This window comes from Caenorhabditis remanei, chromosome I (assembly GCF_010183535.1).
Source record: "Caenorhabditis remanei strain PX506 chromosome I, whole genome shotgun sequence".
Classification (NCBI taxonomy): Eukaryota; Metazoa; Nematoda; class Chromadorea; order Rhabditida; family Rhabditidae; genus Caenorhabditis; species Caenorhabditis remanei.
This window is the reverse complement of record NC_071328.1, coordinates 9737757-9754677: the sequence shown is the minus strand read 5'-3', so window position 1 is coordinate 9754677 and position 16921 is coordinate 9737757. Positions and strand designations below refer to the sequence as shown.

The 16921-nt window shown below is 38.0% G+C and overlaps 6 protein-coding genes across 6 annotated transcripts; 4 read left to right on the top strand and 2 right to left on the bottom strand.

Annotated features, from left to right (window-relative positions):
- Positions 1-4: 4 nt before the first annotated feature.
- GCK72_002064 (uncharacterized protein) lies at positions 5-1103 on the bottom strand (the record flags this gene model as incomplete). Its single annotated transcript, XM_003114971.1, has 5 exons — positions 5-120; positions 207-371; positions 608-661; positions 711-856; positions 1045-1103. 5 exons carry the CDS (start codon positions 1101-1103, stop codon positions 5-7), a joined length of 540 nt encoding a protein of 179 aa, XP_003115019.1.
- Positions 1104-2391: 1288 nt separating this feature from the next.
- On the top strand, positions 2392-5020 carry GCK72_002063 (uncharacterized protein; the record flags this gene model as incomplete). Its single annotated transcript, XM_003115098.2, has 5 exons — positions 2392-2568; positions 2847-3062; positions 3860-4501; positions 4547-4792; positions 4892-5020. 5 exons carry the CDS (start codon positions 2392-2394, stop codon positions 5018-5020), a joined length of 1410 nt encoding a protein of 469 aa, XP_003115146.2.
- Positions 5021-6145: 1125 nt separating this feature from the next.
- Positions 6146-9039, top strand: GCK72_002062 (uncharacterized protein; the record flags this gene model as incomplete). Its single annotated transcript, XM_053723245.1, has 9 exons — positions 6146-6196; positions 6243-6317; positions 6377-6596; positions 6746-6834; positions 6884-7020; positions 7070-7253; positions 7381-7719; positions 7769-7915; positions 8449-9039. 9 exons carry the CDS (start codon positions 6146-6148, stop codon positions 9037-9039), a joined length of 1833 nt encoding a protein of 610 aa, XP_053591890.1.
- Positions 9040-9663: 624 nt separating this feature from the next.
- GCK72_002061 (uncharacterized protein) lies at positions 9664-10610 on the bottom strand (the record flags this gene model as incomplete). The annotated part of the gene is made up of 3 exons (XM_003114608.1): positions 9664-9905; positions 9951-10311; positions 10473-10610. The coding sequence occupies 3 exons, from the start codon at positions 10608-10610 to the stop codon at positions 9664-9666; spliced, it is 741 nt and encodes a 246-aa protein (XP_003114656.1).
- Positions 10000-13683, top strand: GCK72_002060 (uncharacterized protein; the record flags this gene model as incomplete). Its single annotated transcript, XM_003114920.2, has 9 exons — positions 10000-10197; positions 11182-11312; positions 11358-11672; positions 12060-12347; positions 12432-12841; positions 12893-13062; positions 13111-13215; positions 13420-13481; positions 13533-13683. The coding sequence occupies 9 exons, from the start codon at positions 10000-10002 to the stop codon at positions 13681-13683; spliced, it is 1830 nt and encodes a 609-aa protein (XP_003114968.2).
- A 1989-nt stretch (positions 13684-15672) lies between these two features.
- Positions 15673-16584, top strand: GCK72_002059 (uncharacterized protein; the record flags this gene model as incomplete). The annotated part of the gene is made up of 6 exons (XM_053723244.1): positions 15673-15776; positions 15824-15896; positions 15944-16064; positions 16113-16200; positions 16249-16387; positions 16453-16584. 6 exons carry the CDS (start codon positions 15673-15675, stop codon positions 16582-16584), a joined length of 657 nt encoding a protein of 218 aa, XP_053591889.1.
- Between the last annotated feature and the right edge of the window lie 337 nt (positions 16585-16921).

The following is a 16921-nucleotide window of genomic DNA, read 5'->3' as shown; positions in this document are numbered from 1 at the left end:
TCAATCAGAGAAATTTGACGCCTTCGTTGTCTCCACCAATATTCATCAACTGTGCACGACGCTGCTCTTCAAGACAGGCCAATGCCTTCATTAAAATTTCTCGTTCCAAATTGTGGAAAGCTGAAAAAAATAGTCTGTTAATTTTTTTAAGTACTGATTTCTAATTTTGAAAAGAACATTTATAAAGTTTCCGGGGAAGAACTTACACTCATTAGTAGTGTCATCACCGTGAGTGATTTCATAAAGTGTTAAAGGTGTGTTGAGGAAAGCGTTCTCCACTGCCCATTGATATATCATATTGGCCCAAACATCCGGACGACGCCAAAATATATGGAAACGAGTTCGGCCATTGTCGGTGAATTCAATAAGTTCTGAAAGTGTTTTTTTACCCAGGAAAATGAACAATTCTTCTTTTCCATCTCCACAAACATCCAGCGTTTTTTCTTGTTTCGCCTAAACTTTTTCGTCATCCAAAAACTTCAAAGTTTTTTCTCCGCCGAAAAAAATCAATAGGCGTTTTTTTGTTTATTGGTCTCCCGTCCTTCGCTTTTTGTAAATATTTGTGGACAGAATGAGAGAATTCACGTGAAATTCGATCTTATCTTACTTTTCTGCTCCAAATACTGTAGTACCGTATTGACGCCATCAGTTGATAGTCGACCTGCAAATAGAAAATTATTTGATATTCGAGGAGATTTTCTTAAACTCACGATTGAGTTTCTGATTATTGAATAGTTCACTGGTCGTAGCTTCGGCAATATCCAATGAATAAATTTTATTGTGTTGCGCATAATCAATAACGAGTCGAGCCCATGCTTCTAATTGCTTGTCTTTTGTACTCAGCGATTTCTGAATTCTGAAAAAAAAAGTTCACCTGTGAGCACTTTTTTTCTGTTTTTTTGAATTTTCACTAAACGCTCTCTTTTTTGTTCTCTGTTTTGAAGACTTTCTATTAATAATGTTTATTTTCAATGATTGATAGTAGAAACTTGATACTATCTTGTCAGGAATGCCAAAACAGTACAATAATATGAAATGACTCACGTGAAAAAAGGTGGGAAATCGTATTGCCATGGCCACTTGAAAGCTGAAGTCGTCGCCATTTCTCGTCGTCTTCCGATGGATTTGACGTGCTGGTGGGGGGTCCACAGAAAACGAAAAGGGTCCTACACTTTTTCCCTTCTTGACCAACAATTTCCTTCCTTCCTCTCTCTTTGCTCTCTTTTCTTTTTCTCTCTGAATGTGTGCTCAGCTTTGTTGAGTCAGAGACGCAGAGTGGTGCCTGTCTGTCAATCAATAGGAATTTCAATACGAGACAGTGTATAAGTGGAAGAGATTGGTTAGTGAAACGAATACAGCAGAATGACGGAGAGCGCCAGACGGTGAGAGTGGTCCCCAATGTGCGCACGCCTCTCTTTCTCTCTTTTCCTTTTCGCCCTGGCGTTTTCCCTTCTTTCTCCCCAGATACACATTGAATGTGAGTGTGCGGGGTTAGTTTTGTGAAAGAAAAGCGGTGGGAAATACAATACTCCATTTTTCTGCATTTTCTTTAAAGACATTTTAGAAAATATTCAAGCTTTCCTCTTCTTCTACCGTATCTCACCCACTTTTCATTCAACTGAATTCTGTCTCCTAGTTCGGGTCTTGACACGAAACAGGAATCGATCGAAAGTCCTAGTCATGTGACGAAAAAAGTAATAAAGAAATGCTTGATTTTGTATTGAGATCCAAAAAAAAGTCACCGGGAAAATGTTGCCTCCGTTCTCCTTTTCTCTGACACAAAGTTCCGTTTTCCGTCTTATCACATTACATATTGATAATGAAAAACTGGTTACAAAACGGTTTCTTACTAAATAATCAATTGATTGTGGCGGGCCAACCTATGATTTTTTGTGTGTCATGGCCACACTGGGTACTGTTTTGGCAAGATATAAAAGACCAGCGGATAGGTCTACTGTATCAGTTCCACAGACAAACTCATGCGAAAAAAGTTCTAGTACTATTCCTTTATCGATTTTAAATAATGTATGCCTCTATTTTGTTAACCAGTTGTATACAGTATGACTTGACACAATAATTACTATCTACAATATAGTTGAAAAATCTAGAGAAAGTATTGTAAAAATATTTCACTCACAAACAATGGGGAATTAGGTGAAGAATAAGTCAATCTTATTAGGTATGAACGTTTCGGAATTACCTTCACGGTGGGACCCTAGTGAAGATTGTTTGTAGGGCACTGTTCCTAGGCAATACAACCCTGAAAATTCAGATTTCTGCTGATCTTTAGTTGCACTTCTTACAAACTACAACATTTCCTATTTCTTCTCAACTACCGAATGTCTGCTTTCGACTTTTGTAAACTCTTCAAAACTTTCAGGTAACTTGGATATGAACTCTTCTGCGCCAGTTCTCGTTGATTCCAGCAATCAATCGATTACTGAGCAGATAGAATGTAATGTCATAAGGCGGCCAGTACCCATAACACCTGGTTCATTTTGTATAAATCCTCAAATACAGACCCACCCCTATGACCGGCCTCCACCGAGAGCACCACCAGCAGTTCGGGTGAGTTATTGCGTGTATCCAAAAGTTTTTATAGCTAAAACTTCTTGAAAATGACTTTTTAATTATGTACCTAATTGTTCTCACGGACTATGTATATGATCAGTTACTCATGACTTGACACGCTGACGTCCCGTATGATTCATTGAAAATATCTATTGAGTCTGTCGAAAAAACTACACCATTCACAGATTTCTTATCTCAGAATCTAGGAAAATGTTCTGGCTTAGATATTAGAAGCCTACCACGATTCTTCACTATTTAAACTCGAAAATTTTCAGCTTCAAATGATTCCTCGTCACTCTCCCTCTGAAAATCCTGTGATTGCCTCACTTATGAATACGGTAGCTGCAGCTCGGGATCGGAAACGTTTACGTGAGGAAGCTATGTACCCAAAAAGAAATGTTGGTCAGCAAACGGAAGGAGATGAAGTTATTGAACAAGACGGTTATGAACTAGATAATGGTATCTCGTCTACAAAACGGGTTAAGCGTGAGGTAATATATTTTAATAAACGCAAAAGTGTTGTACATAAACTCCCAATTTTTTCTGAAAGCTTACATGGATTGACGTCTTGTGAGGATTAGAATATGAATCAGGATGAGTCCTAGGAAATATAAGAGCCACGAAAAATTCTAATGACGTAAGGCGTGGAAGAAAATCTTTTTCCTACCATTTGTTTTATTTGGGGTCGGGAGGAGGCTGGGGAAACTGCTCTAACCTGAAACATCTTCGGAACTACACTTGAACTTCTAACGTTTTCATATCATTTCCACCATACTTGAAGCCTGTTGAACAGCTGTTCGGCTTTTTTTATAAAGGAAGATAGAAAAAAGAGAAAAGCGGTCTTTTCCTTCTTCCGCGATTTCATCATTTTTCTTCTCTTCTTCATTCCTTTTCCTCTCTCATCCATCCACATTCACAACAACGATTAGAATCGTTGAAGTGGGGCCTATGCAATTTCTGCTGACTGCTGGACAGCGACAGAGGATTGGAGAGAAAATTGCGGGGGTTTATAGGGACACAGAAGGGAACAGACGGTTTGGGAAGGTCGTTAGATTGATTTTCGAATTGGAAGGGAACGCGTCGTAAAGATGATCGGTTACGATAGAGTGTGCTTCTTTCAGGCGTAGGGGCTTGGAGTAGAGAAAAATTGGAAGTTTTGTGGGTTTATGGAAAATCTAGTTTTCCAGATATGGCCCAAAACTTGAAGAAACCGTAGTAATTCTCAAAGTACAAAAAACATTTGAATTAGAGTTCTTTCAGTAAACAGTTAAGTATTCTATGATTTCAGGAAAACGCTAATCAATCTCGCCGAGATGTTTCATTTGAGACGATCGGAACAAATACTTCACCTGCCCCGATACGGCTCACACCAGTGTCTTCTGAATCTTCCTCATCAGCAAACCCGTCTACAACTCAACCACATCGATCGTCATTACATAGAAGACGTGAACGGGAAACGCCAGCTGCTCGGCAAGCTCGTCGAGAACGTCGAGAGCGTCAACAGCAAGAGGAAACAATAAGGATTCAATTGGAAAACTTGCAACAAATCGATGGTTTAGTCCCTGGAAGTGATCATAGCTGTAATCAGAGATGCCCGCACTTTCAACATCTTGTGCAAATAAGCAATGCATTGTATCATCAGAGTCAACAATCCGGACCACCACCAACTGGTCCAAATGCAGTTTCACCTACTATTGCCCCAGGAGCCTACCTTCGAGGGGGTCATTATGTGAATCCATTCAGTTTCAACTATCCGGTGCCAGCTTTCGCACCTCAACCGTTAGTACCCGTGTTGATGGGCGTTTATCCGGTGGCTCCAACTGCACCGGTGATTCATGCTCCGGTAGCTGTCAGACCACCTCCACCACCACCTGGACAAGCCGCGGCAATTCATAATTTGTATTCGTTCAGGAGTCATAATATTAATATGGTGAGTTTCAAATCACAATTTTCAAACAAATTATGAAATTTTCAGCCGGGATACCATCCTGAACTATACGATGCATTACGGCCGAGCAGTTTGAACTATCTATTCCCTTCAATGGACCGGTTCGGCCTAGATAGGCATCATATGTTTGCCGGTTTGGATATTGATGTTCCAGTTGGTGCATCAAAGATAGAGATCGATAACTTCACTCAGCCTACATTATATGTAAAGAAAGAAGGCGAGGAAGAAGATGATACGTGTACCGTGTGCTTAAGTAACTTTGAGGATGGAGAGGTTAGTTGAAATGATTTCTTTCTGTCATTAAATTAAAAAAATCTTGCCAAAATCATTTAAACGCTATTTTCCCGAAAATAATCCTAGCTAAATTTTCAGAGTATACGAAAACTTCCATGCAATCACGTGTTCCACCCGGAGTGCATTTATAAATGGCTTGATATCAACAAGAAATGCCCAATGTGTCGTGAGGATATTGATAGAATTCGGATCCTACAACAACAATAATTAATCACGTCTTTAAAAATACTTTTTTTTTCATATTTAACCCGCTTTTCTTTTTTCCCTCCCGAACAGCCTTTGTCCTCAATTTTTCCCCAAACCCGTACCAGTAGGATTTACATTTTTTTTCAAGTCTAATAAATATTTTTCTGATTATCAAAATGAACCAAAACAGCAACGAAAATAAACGTTGCCACAGCAACGATCGCTTACACCAGAAAAGGCAGAAGAGAGCTGGAATTTCTTTTCGAGATCGTACAAATCGAAAAGAAACGAAATCCAGAAGAAATGAATCAGGAAGAAATGGCAAACTATCGGTAAAGTCGGTAAAACTCGCAAAAAAAGCCTATTTGAGTATACGGTAGACAAAATTCTGCAAGCTGCTTGTCGCAAAATCGCAGAGGTCACAAAATTTTGGCCCAATTTCGAAAAACGTTTTTAAGTTTTTAAAAAACCAAATTACAACTTCTGAATGTTGTTCAGCTTCGCGAGGAAAGCTTCCATTATTGTTTCGTGTTTTCAAGTTTCTAAAATAGAAGTTTGCTAAACAGAAGGATGAAACACAATTAGACATCTAAATTGATCGATGAAATCCCCGCGCAGACCTCTGCTCATTATGAAATCTTTCTGGAGAACCGCGCAAATATCGAAGTCGCTGTTGAAATAATAAGCCTAATCTTTTTTTGTTTGAACATAGTCCCCCTGTCTCCAAAAAAGAACTGCAAGGAAATAGTTTATCTTCTCTCATATAATGTTGAGAAATAAAAAAACTGATAGATATTTACGAAATCAAAAAGTGAAAGTTGCCATTTTGACCTGAAATAATATTTGAAACCAGGAATTTTTGCATTGAATGGGTGGATAATGCACTCAGAATAATTCTGAAACTGAAATTCTCTTACTATCGACCTCGAGCTTTACGCTAAAAATGAAAGTAATGTTGTTAATAGACCTGCAAATTTCTCAAAAATTTCGTTTTGTGTGAGTAGATCAAAATTTTCCTTGCAAGTCTTTTTTGAAGACTGGGAGACCGTGTTGAATTGAAAAAAATTAACCGAACCATTTTGTTTCAAACATTATACTTCGTCTGCCGATTCTGTCAACGACAATATTAGTTTCAGGGAACTAAAAATGCCATCATGGAAGGAGAAGCATGGAAAGATTCAGACAACCAAACTCTTGGTGAGACAAATATTTTTGGTTTCTTTGAAATATTTTCTTTTCTCAGGTTGTCGGTGCTGGTGGAATCGGATGTGAGCTTTTGAAAAACTTAGCAGCAACTGGATTTCAGAATGTTCATGTAGTACGTTGAACTTTATCTCGAAAAGAACACAGAATGCATTCTAGAATGTTCAATTTCAGATCGATTTGGACACAATCGATATTTCCAACCTCAATCGCCAGTTCTTATTCCGAAAAGAACACGTATCCAGTTCCAAGGCAGAGATTGCAACAAAAGTCGTTAAACAATTTTGCCCATCGATCAACCTTGGATTCGATCACGCAAGTATTTTTGAAGAGGAATTCAATGTCGAATTTTTCAAAAAATTCGATATGGTTCTCAATGCTTTGGATAACAAAAGTAAGTCCAATGTTGTTTTGCAAAAAAAGTATCTTTGTTTCTTGAAGTAGACTACTATAAACATGTAATATAGACTAAAATATTTTCGCATTTTTTAATAGACAAATACCATTTCTTTGAAATGATCACCTTTCCACACATTGTTTCAGAAGCCAGAAACCATGTAAATCGAATGTGCCACGCCGCCAACAAACCTCTAATCGAATCAGGATCTTCTGGTTATTTCGGACAAGTGCAGGTATGAACATCTTATTTGGGATAATAATTACCAGTTATTATATTTTTAGGTCATTATGCGCGGAAAAACAGAGTGTTATGAATGCCAAGAGAAACCAGCCTCCCAAAAAACGTTCCCTGGATGTACAATCAGAAATACCCCAAGTGAACATATTCACTGTACTGTTTGGGCAAAACACGTTTTCAAGTGAGGAGAACAATTAGAAAAGTATTATTTATTGATCTATAATTTTCAGCCAACTGTTCGGTGAAGTGGATATCGATGACGATGTTTCTCCGGATATGGAAGCAGAAGATACAGAAAATCCAAATGAAACTGGTAACTCACAGGATGATGAGGCAGCAGAAGAACCAGCACCAATAGGAACTCGCAAATGGGCCGAAAGTGTCAATTTCGATGCAGCAAAAGTCTTTGATAAAGTAAGCTTCTATGAGGAAATAATTGCCAAGATGTTAATGACTTTCCGTTGTGAAAACATTTGTCAAGCGCCCTCTAATCATAATTCTACAGTTTGAGTCATTTTCAAAGTACTCTAGATGTTTTCAGCTCTTCTTCCAAGATATTCAATATCTTGTGAAAATGGATCACTTGTGGAAACAAAGAAAACCACCAACTCCTCTCTCATTTGCTGTTGCGACGACTACTGGAGAGTCTCTCTCTTTTGCTGATGCTCAAAATAAGGATACATCGATTTGGAGTATTGCAACATGTGCCAATGTGTTTGCTGGATGTGTTCGTGAGCTTCTTAAAGAAATCAAATTAAATCCGGACGTCACGTTGTCTTTCGATAAAGATCACCCGATTATTATGGCATTTGTTGCCGCATGTGCAAATGTTCGTGCTCATCTTTTTTCAATTCACACGAAGACAATGTTCGAAATTAAGGTAAGTTAGACTCCGTCGTCTTAACAATTAAGTGCTCATTTTGTTTCAGGCAATGGCTGGAAACATCATCCCGGCGATTGCTTCCACAAACGCAATTGTTGCTGGAATGATCGTGACTGAAGCTGTCAAAATGATCGATGGAAACGCTGACGTCAAGTCTTCATTCATCAGAAATCAGCCAAATCCAAGAGGAAAGGTAATTGCGGACACCCAATTTTTGAGACCGCGCCGGGGATCTAGGGTCCCTTTCAAATTAAAGTTTGGAGATAGATTAAGTGTTTTTATCGAAAGCCCCGCTTTTAAATGAAATGAAATTAGGCTCTAAACTCACAAAATAGGTTTTTTGACGATTTCAACAATAATTTTCCATATTTTCGTTGATTCTAGTGAAGTACTTCTTCAGCTTCGATTCTGAATTACGTTTCTTCCTGAACCCCGTGCGACACAAAAGCTAATTTCTCCCATTTGCCAAGCAAAAAATGGGTGCAGAAATGACATTGATCCTGTCCCCGGGCATAGTTGTCAAGGCCCGGATTTTGGCGCCAAATTTCAAAGTTCAATTTTTCAAATATTTTGTTTTTTTTCTCGGAAAAGTCAGATTTTCGATTATGATTCAGAATCTGTCTTTGACAACTATGGCTCCCGGATATCTTTTTAAATGAAATTAATAATCGTTCAGGAATTTTAAGCATTTCTCGATAGAAATTATCATTAAATCGTCTTTTCCAGATCTTCCTAGAAGGTGCTCCCTACCCACCGAACCCGAAATGCTATGTTTGCTCCGAAACGCGCGAAGTTTTCATCTATGTCAATCCTGCCGAAATGACTGTTGGAGCACTCCGTGATAAGGTTCTAATGCAGGAGTTGAACATGCTGCAACCAGACGTCATGGACACAAACACAGCAAATGTGGTGTTGAGCTCAGATGGTGACACCGACAGTCTTCTGCCAAAGAAGTTATCGGAAATATCTATAGAAGACGGAGCAATTTTGACTTGCGATGACTTCATGCAAGATATGGTTCTGAAGCTGTTCATTCGCAGGGCCAATCATCTGAGAGGTGACAATTTTGAAATTGCAAGATCTGACAAGGAAAAGGATGAGGAGGAAGCCAGGAAGAAAGAACAAGAAAAACATCGATTGGAAGAAGCAGAAAACAAGGAGAAATTGGAAACTGATCATAAAAGTGAAGAAGAGGAAAGAAGAAAAAGGAAGGTGGATGAGAAAGAGTCTTCTGAAGAACCAGACGTCAAACGTACCAAAGTTGAAGAGAAAACTGGTGGAGAAGAGAATGAGAACAAAATTCTGGCAATGGAATAGAACTCTTCTAATTTTTGTTTCTTTCGGTGATTGTTCAGCTCCAACCGGATACTCATTCTATTATTTTCTCTGACTGTCACATATTTTTTTACCTAAATTTATATGTCTATCCAAAATATGAACATTTGATTCCAATACTTTTCCAACAACGGGTACTTTTCAGACCTCCTATTGAGCAATCAACGAAATAATTAAGACCTTACCAGAAGTTTCGTGAACGCGTAGTTACCATACTCCCGCCATTCTCTTGTTCTCAGAATTTCATACCATCATAAATAAGTATAATTCAGAAAGGTTGGAATCCTTGATTTAGTGCGTACCGTAGATGTATTCATATAAGAAATTTGGAGATCTAGCTCCTTCATCGGCCACAGGGTTGATGTTTTCGCACGAAAGGTTGTAAGAAATTTTTGACAAACTCTTTCTTACAACCTTTAAAAAACAAAAAACAAACATCAACCCTATGGTCCGATGAAGTAGCCAGATCTCCATGTTTCTTATATGAATCATAAATAAGAACCTGACCCCCTCTATGATATCATACTTAGTTTTGAGCTCTGGATATTTGAAGAACCACAATTCAGTTTAACAACAGTTTATTGGAATAAAATAACAACAAAGTGTTTACTTCTTTCCGGTCTTCTTGACCTCGGTCTCCGAGTGGTGGGAAGCCGAAGAGCGTCTGCGAGCGATCTTGGCATCGTGCTCTTCCTTGGAGTACTTGGCGAGAAGCTTGTGGTAAGCTTGGGCCTCCTCGCGGACCTTGGCGCGTTGATTGCGCTTTTGGCGGAGAAGGTACTTCTTTCTGGCGATACGGGCTGGTGTGATGAGGCGTTGGATCTTTGGAGCGATGGTCTTGACAACACCTAAAAATAGTTTAATTGTTTTAATCGTATATATCGCAAACTAACCATCTGGGAAGGTCTTCTCGTGGGTGATGACGTACTTGGTAACGTCGTCATGCTTTGTCAAGTTGAAAAGCTTGCGGATCTTGGAGGCTCTCTTTGGTCCGAGCTTGCGTGGAAGAACAGAGTCGGTGAGTCCTTCAATTTCAGCATCTCCCTTCTTGACGATGACAAGAGAAAGGGCGGACATGTTGGCGTCAACGATGCATCCGCGGACGGACTTTCTCTTGCGCTCTCCACTCTTACGCTCACGGTAGCAGGATTGTCCTTTCTTCAAAAGAAGACGGACACGTCCGTTGGTGAGAACTCCTTGCTTCATTGGGAATCCTTGTTTGTCGTTTCCTCCTCCGATTCTGACGACATATCCCTGAAAAGCGCTCGTTTACGAAGAGCTGGCAATCAATTCAAATGCTGATTGGACTCTCAATGTATCTCCACAGCCATTTCAGTCAAGAAAAAGCATGTGAAACAATGAGGATGTGACACAGAAACATCGCTTCGTTTCTGTGTTTTCAGTGGCTCACTAACCTTCCACTCGTCTCCAAGAGAATCAATGGCAACCTCTTGGGACATGCGCTTCTCGAAGAAAACGCGGAGTTTCTTCTCCTCGTCGACTTCGAAGGACTTTTGGAGCCCGGTGGCTGGATAGGCGAAGTTGAGTCTCATCGCTCAAATATTATTACCTGAAAAAATGAAATTAATAAATGAAACCAAGATGAGTTAAGATTAAAATGGAGCTCATTCAACAATAAACGCTCGTGGTAAAAATGGGAAAGAAACACGCTCCCTTTTAGAGGCGAATTAGATTACAATTTTCTAATGTTCCTGAATCTTTACTTAAAATTGTTTTAAAAGTTACAACAAATCGAGACAGTTCTGCAAAAATTACATAAAAACGAGAAATATTTTAGGCCAGTCCAACTGCACCGATTAAAGGCGCATGCGGTCGCTGTAAGACCCGTCGCTTCACCGTATTTCTTCATTTGTTTGTTGTCTGCAGTCTACACGCAACGGATGCTCCCTCGTCAAATGGATTTTATTTTTTCTAAACTATTCAGATTTCCTTACCGATTCGCGGAATTTCGACAAAAATCTTGCAATTTTCAGTGTTTTTCGTACTTTCCATTTTTTTCCAAACCATTTGAGTGGCAAACGTTTTCTACACCTGTAAAACTGATTGAAATCCATAATTCCAAGCTGTCTGTGGTATCTTTTAAAATGGTTAATGTACTTCCAGATGCTCTGCAGTCACATAAAAGCAGAGCAATGTATCGAACGGGTGCCCAAGGCAATGTTTCAGAAAAAGCAGGAGATGGAAGACAATAATTTGTTCTTGGAAGGAAATACGAATCGTGGAAAAGTATCCAAGTGAGTTTTTATGATAATGATTTGGAAAAAATGTAATATTTTTAGAGCACAAGAAAAATTCAAAACTTTCTGTGACGAATGCGATAATTGCAACAAATCTTTCATGTGTCTGTTCTGTGGACGTATACTTTGCGGAAGAAATGATTCTGGTCATGCCATTGAACATTGTGAGGACTTGGGTCATCCAGTTGTGATAGATTGTATAACTTTCGAGCTGTATTGTTATTCATGCGATGATGAGGTCTCCCTAGATTTCGAGCCATCCTTATATGGTGTCCTAAAATCATTGAAACTTCTTTTCGACCGAGAGGATGTTATAGAAGGCGGCGAAGGGCCGACTATAACAGCTCAATCTTCACCGTAAGTTTCTAAAATATTTTTTCAAAAATATAATTTTTATTTTAAATTCGTTCTAGTGATTCTTTAAGGAACTGTTTTTCATTTTGAGCCGAGAATAAGTTTAAATGGCTTGATTCGCCATTCAATTCTGAGGGTACAATAATTCTAGGGTACAACAGGGTACTAATTTTCCAATTCTCGGGTACAAAATTGTAGGGTTCAGTTTTGTTCTAATATTCCTCTAGCCTATTTTCCAGTTTTGTGGTTTGTTGTACAGTAGGAATTTTTGTTTAAAATACAGAAGCGTTGCATTCATCCGAACTAAATGGCTATTGGTTCACTGATTAGGGAAGTAAAAGTACATCATAACTAGTATACAAATGTGAACCCAATAGTTTATTTTTCAAGAGGGATTACCAATGTTTCTACCACCTTTGCTACAAAATTGCGCGTGGCTCCCGAAAAGAAAGGATCGAAGAAAAAACGCGGGAAGAAGGGAAAAGTAAGCCCGATGTTTGATACTCCGTTCCAAGGAGCAGTCATCATTGATTGTACCAATCCTCCTCCTACTTCAATGAAAACAAATGTATCTGGAGTCTCCGCAGCTTCATCTGCTTCGGAAATAACATGTAGACCACGTGGTTTGAGGAATATTGGAAATACGTGCTTCATGAATGCAGTATTGCAAGCTTTGGCGTAAGTTGATTTTAAAAGTTTCCTCGCGAATTTTTAAGGGAGAAGATTCTTCGTACAAACTTTTCACAACTTTCAATTTTTCAGAAGTATATACGACTTTCGTGAATATATAATTTCTCTCCCATCACTGGAAGATTATGTTGAAGATGAGAAACTTTCGAAAAACGGGAACTGCTTTTTGACTGATGAATATAGGAAGTTGTTAATATCAATGTCCGCAAAGAACTATCGTGATCCGACAGCTCCAAATGAATTTCGAGAAGCATTCGTCTCTGCATGTCCCAGATTTAGAGGTTTCCGACAGCACGATTCTCATGAATTTCTGAGATATCTTTTGGATCAACTGAATACTGAAATGAGAAAATGCCGACATTTGCCCGATATGCCCGATGATAAAGTAACACCGATTTCAAAACATTTCGAAGGAATATTACAGAGTAGTGTTATTTGCCAGACATGCAGAAACTGTAGCAATAAAATGGATGAATTCATGGGTGAGTTAGAATATAATTTTTGGAGTTGTCTCTATTCAAGTATTTTTCAAGATCTCTCGTTGGACGTTCCACGACTTTCAAAGGCTCGAATCCGTCTATCCGATTGTCTCGACCTATTTTTTCAAAAAGAACTTCTTGAAAAGGGAGAAAAGCCGGAATGCTCTAAATGCAAGTCGAAGCAAACATGTTCAAAACAAATGTTCATCAAAAAGTTGCCTGATGTAGGTTTTTTTTTAATTTCGAAGGAGTCTTGAAATTGAATTGTTCAGGTTCTTTGTCTGCACATAAAACGATTCCGAGACAACGGAGGAAAGATTGATACATTGATCGAGTTTCCAATGGCAGGATTATCGGTGGACGATTTTCTGACTGAGGTTTGTAAGAGAATTCAAAGAATTAACTAGAATTTTTGTCAGATTTCGCCGGTTTCTAAAGATTTATTTAGAAAGGCAACTATTTTTACTGTGAATCCGATATTAACAAAAATGACTTTTCCTCAATTACAGTATTTGTCATAATTTGAAAGTGGTCTAGGATCTCGAGTTTTCAAACTGTAAAAATGAAAAAATTTATTTCAGGACAGCGATGAGCCGCCATGCGTCTACGATCTTCAATCAATTATAGTTCATATTGGCTATGGGTTAGTTGTCAAAGGGAGTAAGTAAATTCATTGGATTGAGTCTATTTTCAGATGCTCTTCCGGCCACTACATTGCATTTGGTCGTCGTGGTCAAAAATGGTATCAATTTGACGATACAGTAGTGAAACCAGTGGATACAAGTCTCGTTTCAAAACAAAAAGCATACGTGTTAATGTACACAAAATCGACTAGAAATCCGTAACTTCATGTAGAACTTTCAGCTTTCTTTAGGCAAACTTCTCAATTTTTCTGTCTTTCACTCATTTTCCCTGTTTTCCACTTATATTCATGTTCCTATGGGTCACTTTTCTCCTGTCTTTTCTGTTAGTTTGTTTACCTCTAAGAATTTTAGTTTCTTAATAACCAGTTGTGCTTGATTAATAGTGACATTTTCAAGAATATATAAAGTTTTAAATTTATCTTGAATCTTTCAAATTATCAGATGATTCTATCGATTACCCCTGTTGCGAGAGAAAAATTGAGAAAGCCATAAAATAAAATAAAAATACCGAGATGAATGAAGACAATTAAATTATCTGGATTACTTCAGATATTCCAAAAATAGTGCTCTCTTCAGATTACGTCCTCTCAATATCACGGTCCGTGCTTTCCCATTCTGATTGGTTCCTAGTTCATCGAGCTGAATATAAATGCATCCCTAATGAGGAAGTAAGGATACATATTAACTCCTTTCAGAATTTGAAAAAAGTTTGAAGAAATCAGTTTTGGGAAACAATAATGCAAGACAACATGAGATACAAGCGGAAATCTCTATCAATTTATGATGACATGTTGAAAAAACCCCGACTCACAGCCGAAAACGTAGAATAAATAATCAGGATGGACCTTATTTTCAAACATATTCCGTCGACGCATATCTCATATTCTCGAGTCTTGCACATACAAATAGTTCGTACCTATGTGGATTTCTTGCTGAGCCAGTTTCCGATAGAAAAGGGAACTCTTCTGATACTCTGTAAGTCAATTATTTCGTAGGTCAAACTTCTTCTCATGTTGAGTATCCGTCTACCCTCATTCAATTCAATCCACTCCGTTCGAAAACATTCGTCAATCCAATTCATTTTTAATTAAAATGCTTCCCTTATTCTCTCCTCCACTCCCTGTTTTTCCACACCCTTTTATGTCCGTTTACAACTTTTTCCCATTTCTATTCCAATCTTCTTCCGTTCAATTAACACCTTCTATCGTTCAATGTTTCTTGTTTTCTTCTCTGTCCCTTCAAATTTTCTTCTTCTTCTTCTACTACTTCTTCTTCCTCGAGACCAATTTCCTTATTCCGAAAAGAGGAATCAAGAATATAAGTTAGAAGAAGAGAGCGATCTGAAGACGAGATTCGGAAAGCAAGACGACCTTGTTTTCCGAATTCTCTCTTTCTCTCTACCTGCAGATCCTACTTTTCCTTCTCTGAACATGAACCAATTCACGTGGATTCCGTGTCCTTGTCTTGATTTCATCTGAATGATCTCTTTTTGAAAAAAAAACAGTAAAATTGAGCTTTTTTAAAGATTTCAGCATTCAAACTACCAGAAGATCATTTCCACCTTCTAGTTCTTCTCAGAATTCTTCAACATTTTCTAATTGACTTTTTCGATGAATCAACTTTCGTACTTATAGTCTATCAGCGTAAATCTAGTTTCAAAGATCTTATCTGTTGACTGTTTTTTTCTTCTCCATCCAACGTTTTTATCTTTAAAAACCAAACGTCTTCTCTCCTTCTCATATGTTCGTGTAAACCGGTTGAATACCTGATGTTCATTGAACAAAAAAGAAACTGAAAACACAAATAAGTAGTACTTTTTTCCTCTTCTTATACCTCTACTTCTCTTCTTTTCCTTCTTATAGTTCCCTGTTTGTATCCTATCCTTTTATTATCGATTCATTCAATTTCCGAATGGAAGATGACTATGTGTACAAGTTGTTTGATGGCAGAAACGAGTTGGATCATATAAACTGTAGGATTAGGTCTCTCTTTCCTTTTTTGCAGATCTGACCAGTTGGTTTTTCTCCAATTTTTTTTTTGTGATTTGCATTTCTATTGTTGAAATAGAGACCTTCTTTATGGGGAATACAAATTTTTGTCTCGATTCTATTGTTTGCGCTTGAAATAAATGTCTAGAACTTATCTTCTTTCTAGAAAAACCCTTATCTCCACATCTCTTTGGTTTTCCAGATGTCCTCGTGGCGCTCAAAAGTACCTACAGTAACCCAAGTTCAACATTTTCTCAAAGGGATTGTACATGAACAAGACGTCGATTACTCGAGATTTGAAACGAGGTAAATCCACAGCCAGCATATCTCACTTCCAATTGTTTTTGTTTCAGACTAGACGGTTCGGATGTGATTACTTTCCGAGAAAATGACAAAGCATTTCGGCTTTTCGGAACAAATGTTCATGTGAAGGTAATAATAAACAATGAATCTGAACTCAATCTGAAATCTAGGTCGGTTCATATATCGCATGTGCTATCGGATTCGCTGTAACCATTGCATTTTGTGTCTCATATTCTCTATTTCACTCTCGTGGACAAGGCAGGAACCCTTTTATCGATCATTTAGAGATTAGTAAGTGAACTCTATTTTCAGTTCAGAAACAACTGAAACTCATTTCAGTCGACCTTATTTTCGCTTTCCTCGTTGGTCTTCCCTGTCATGTTTTGTTATTTTATGGGCTCCAAAAGAGTAAGAAAATCTTTTTCAGGTTAGGTTTTTAGCTCATAAAGTCAGACTGATTCTCTTTTGGTTTCAGCCCATTCCTTGTGTTCTACATGACTAATTTCATTTTGAACTGCATTTTCACTGTTTTGACAATGGGAGCATTTGCAATGGACGTTCACAGAAGAGTTTTTGGAAACATTCGTTTCGATTTGGGATGGACTGTTTTCCAGGTTTGCAGAGTTAACAAACTAATTGCAAAACTTCATAGACTCAGACGTCATTGTTCTAATTTCAGATCTGCTTCACAGCTGCGCAAGGACTTGCCATCTATGTGGTTATGCGTGGCCGTAAATATGTTGCAGCGAAGAGTTTTTGGATGAATAAGTATAATCAGAGAACGGGTCCTGATGATATCATAGATGCTTAATCCATGTTTAATTAAAATTAATTTATGAAACAAATTAAGACAAAATTAATAAAGAATTCAGCTACGAATACATTAACTTTTCAGCATTTCAACTTTTATGGGATTATTCAGGTCATGTAACGCTAAACGGAGATTTGTCGAAAATAGTTTCTCGACGACTGACCTGAATAACCCAATTAAAGTTAGAATCGAACTTGTTACATCTTTAATACCTAAACAAACATTTTTCCAGTTTCGTTATTCAGTCTTTTTGAATTTTTCACTTTCCTCCATTTGTTTTTTTCATTTTGTGCATTTTTTGCGTGCTAGTGTTTACACATTTTTCTCTTCAATTCTC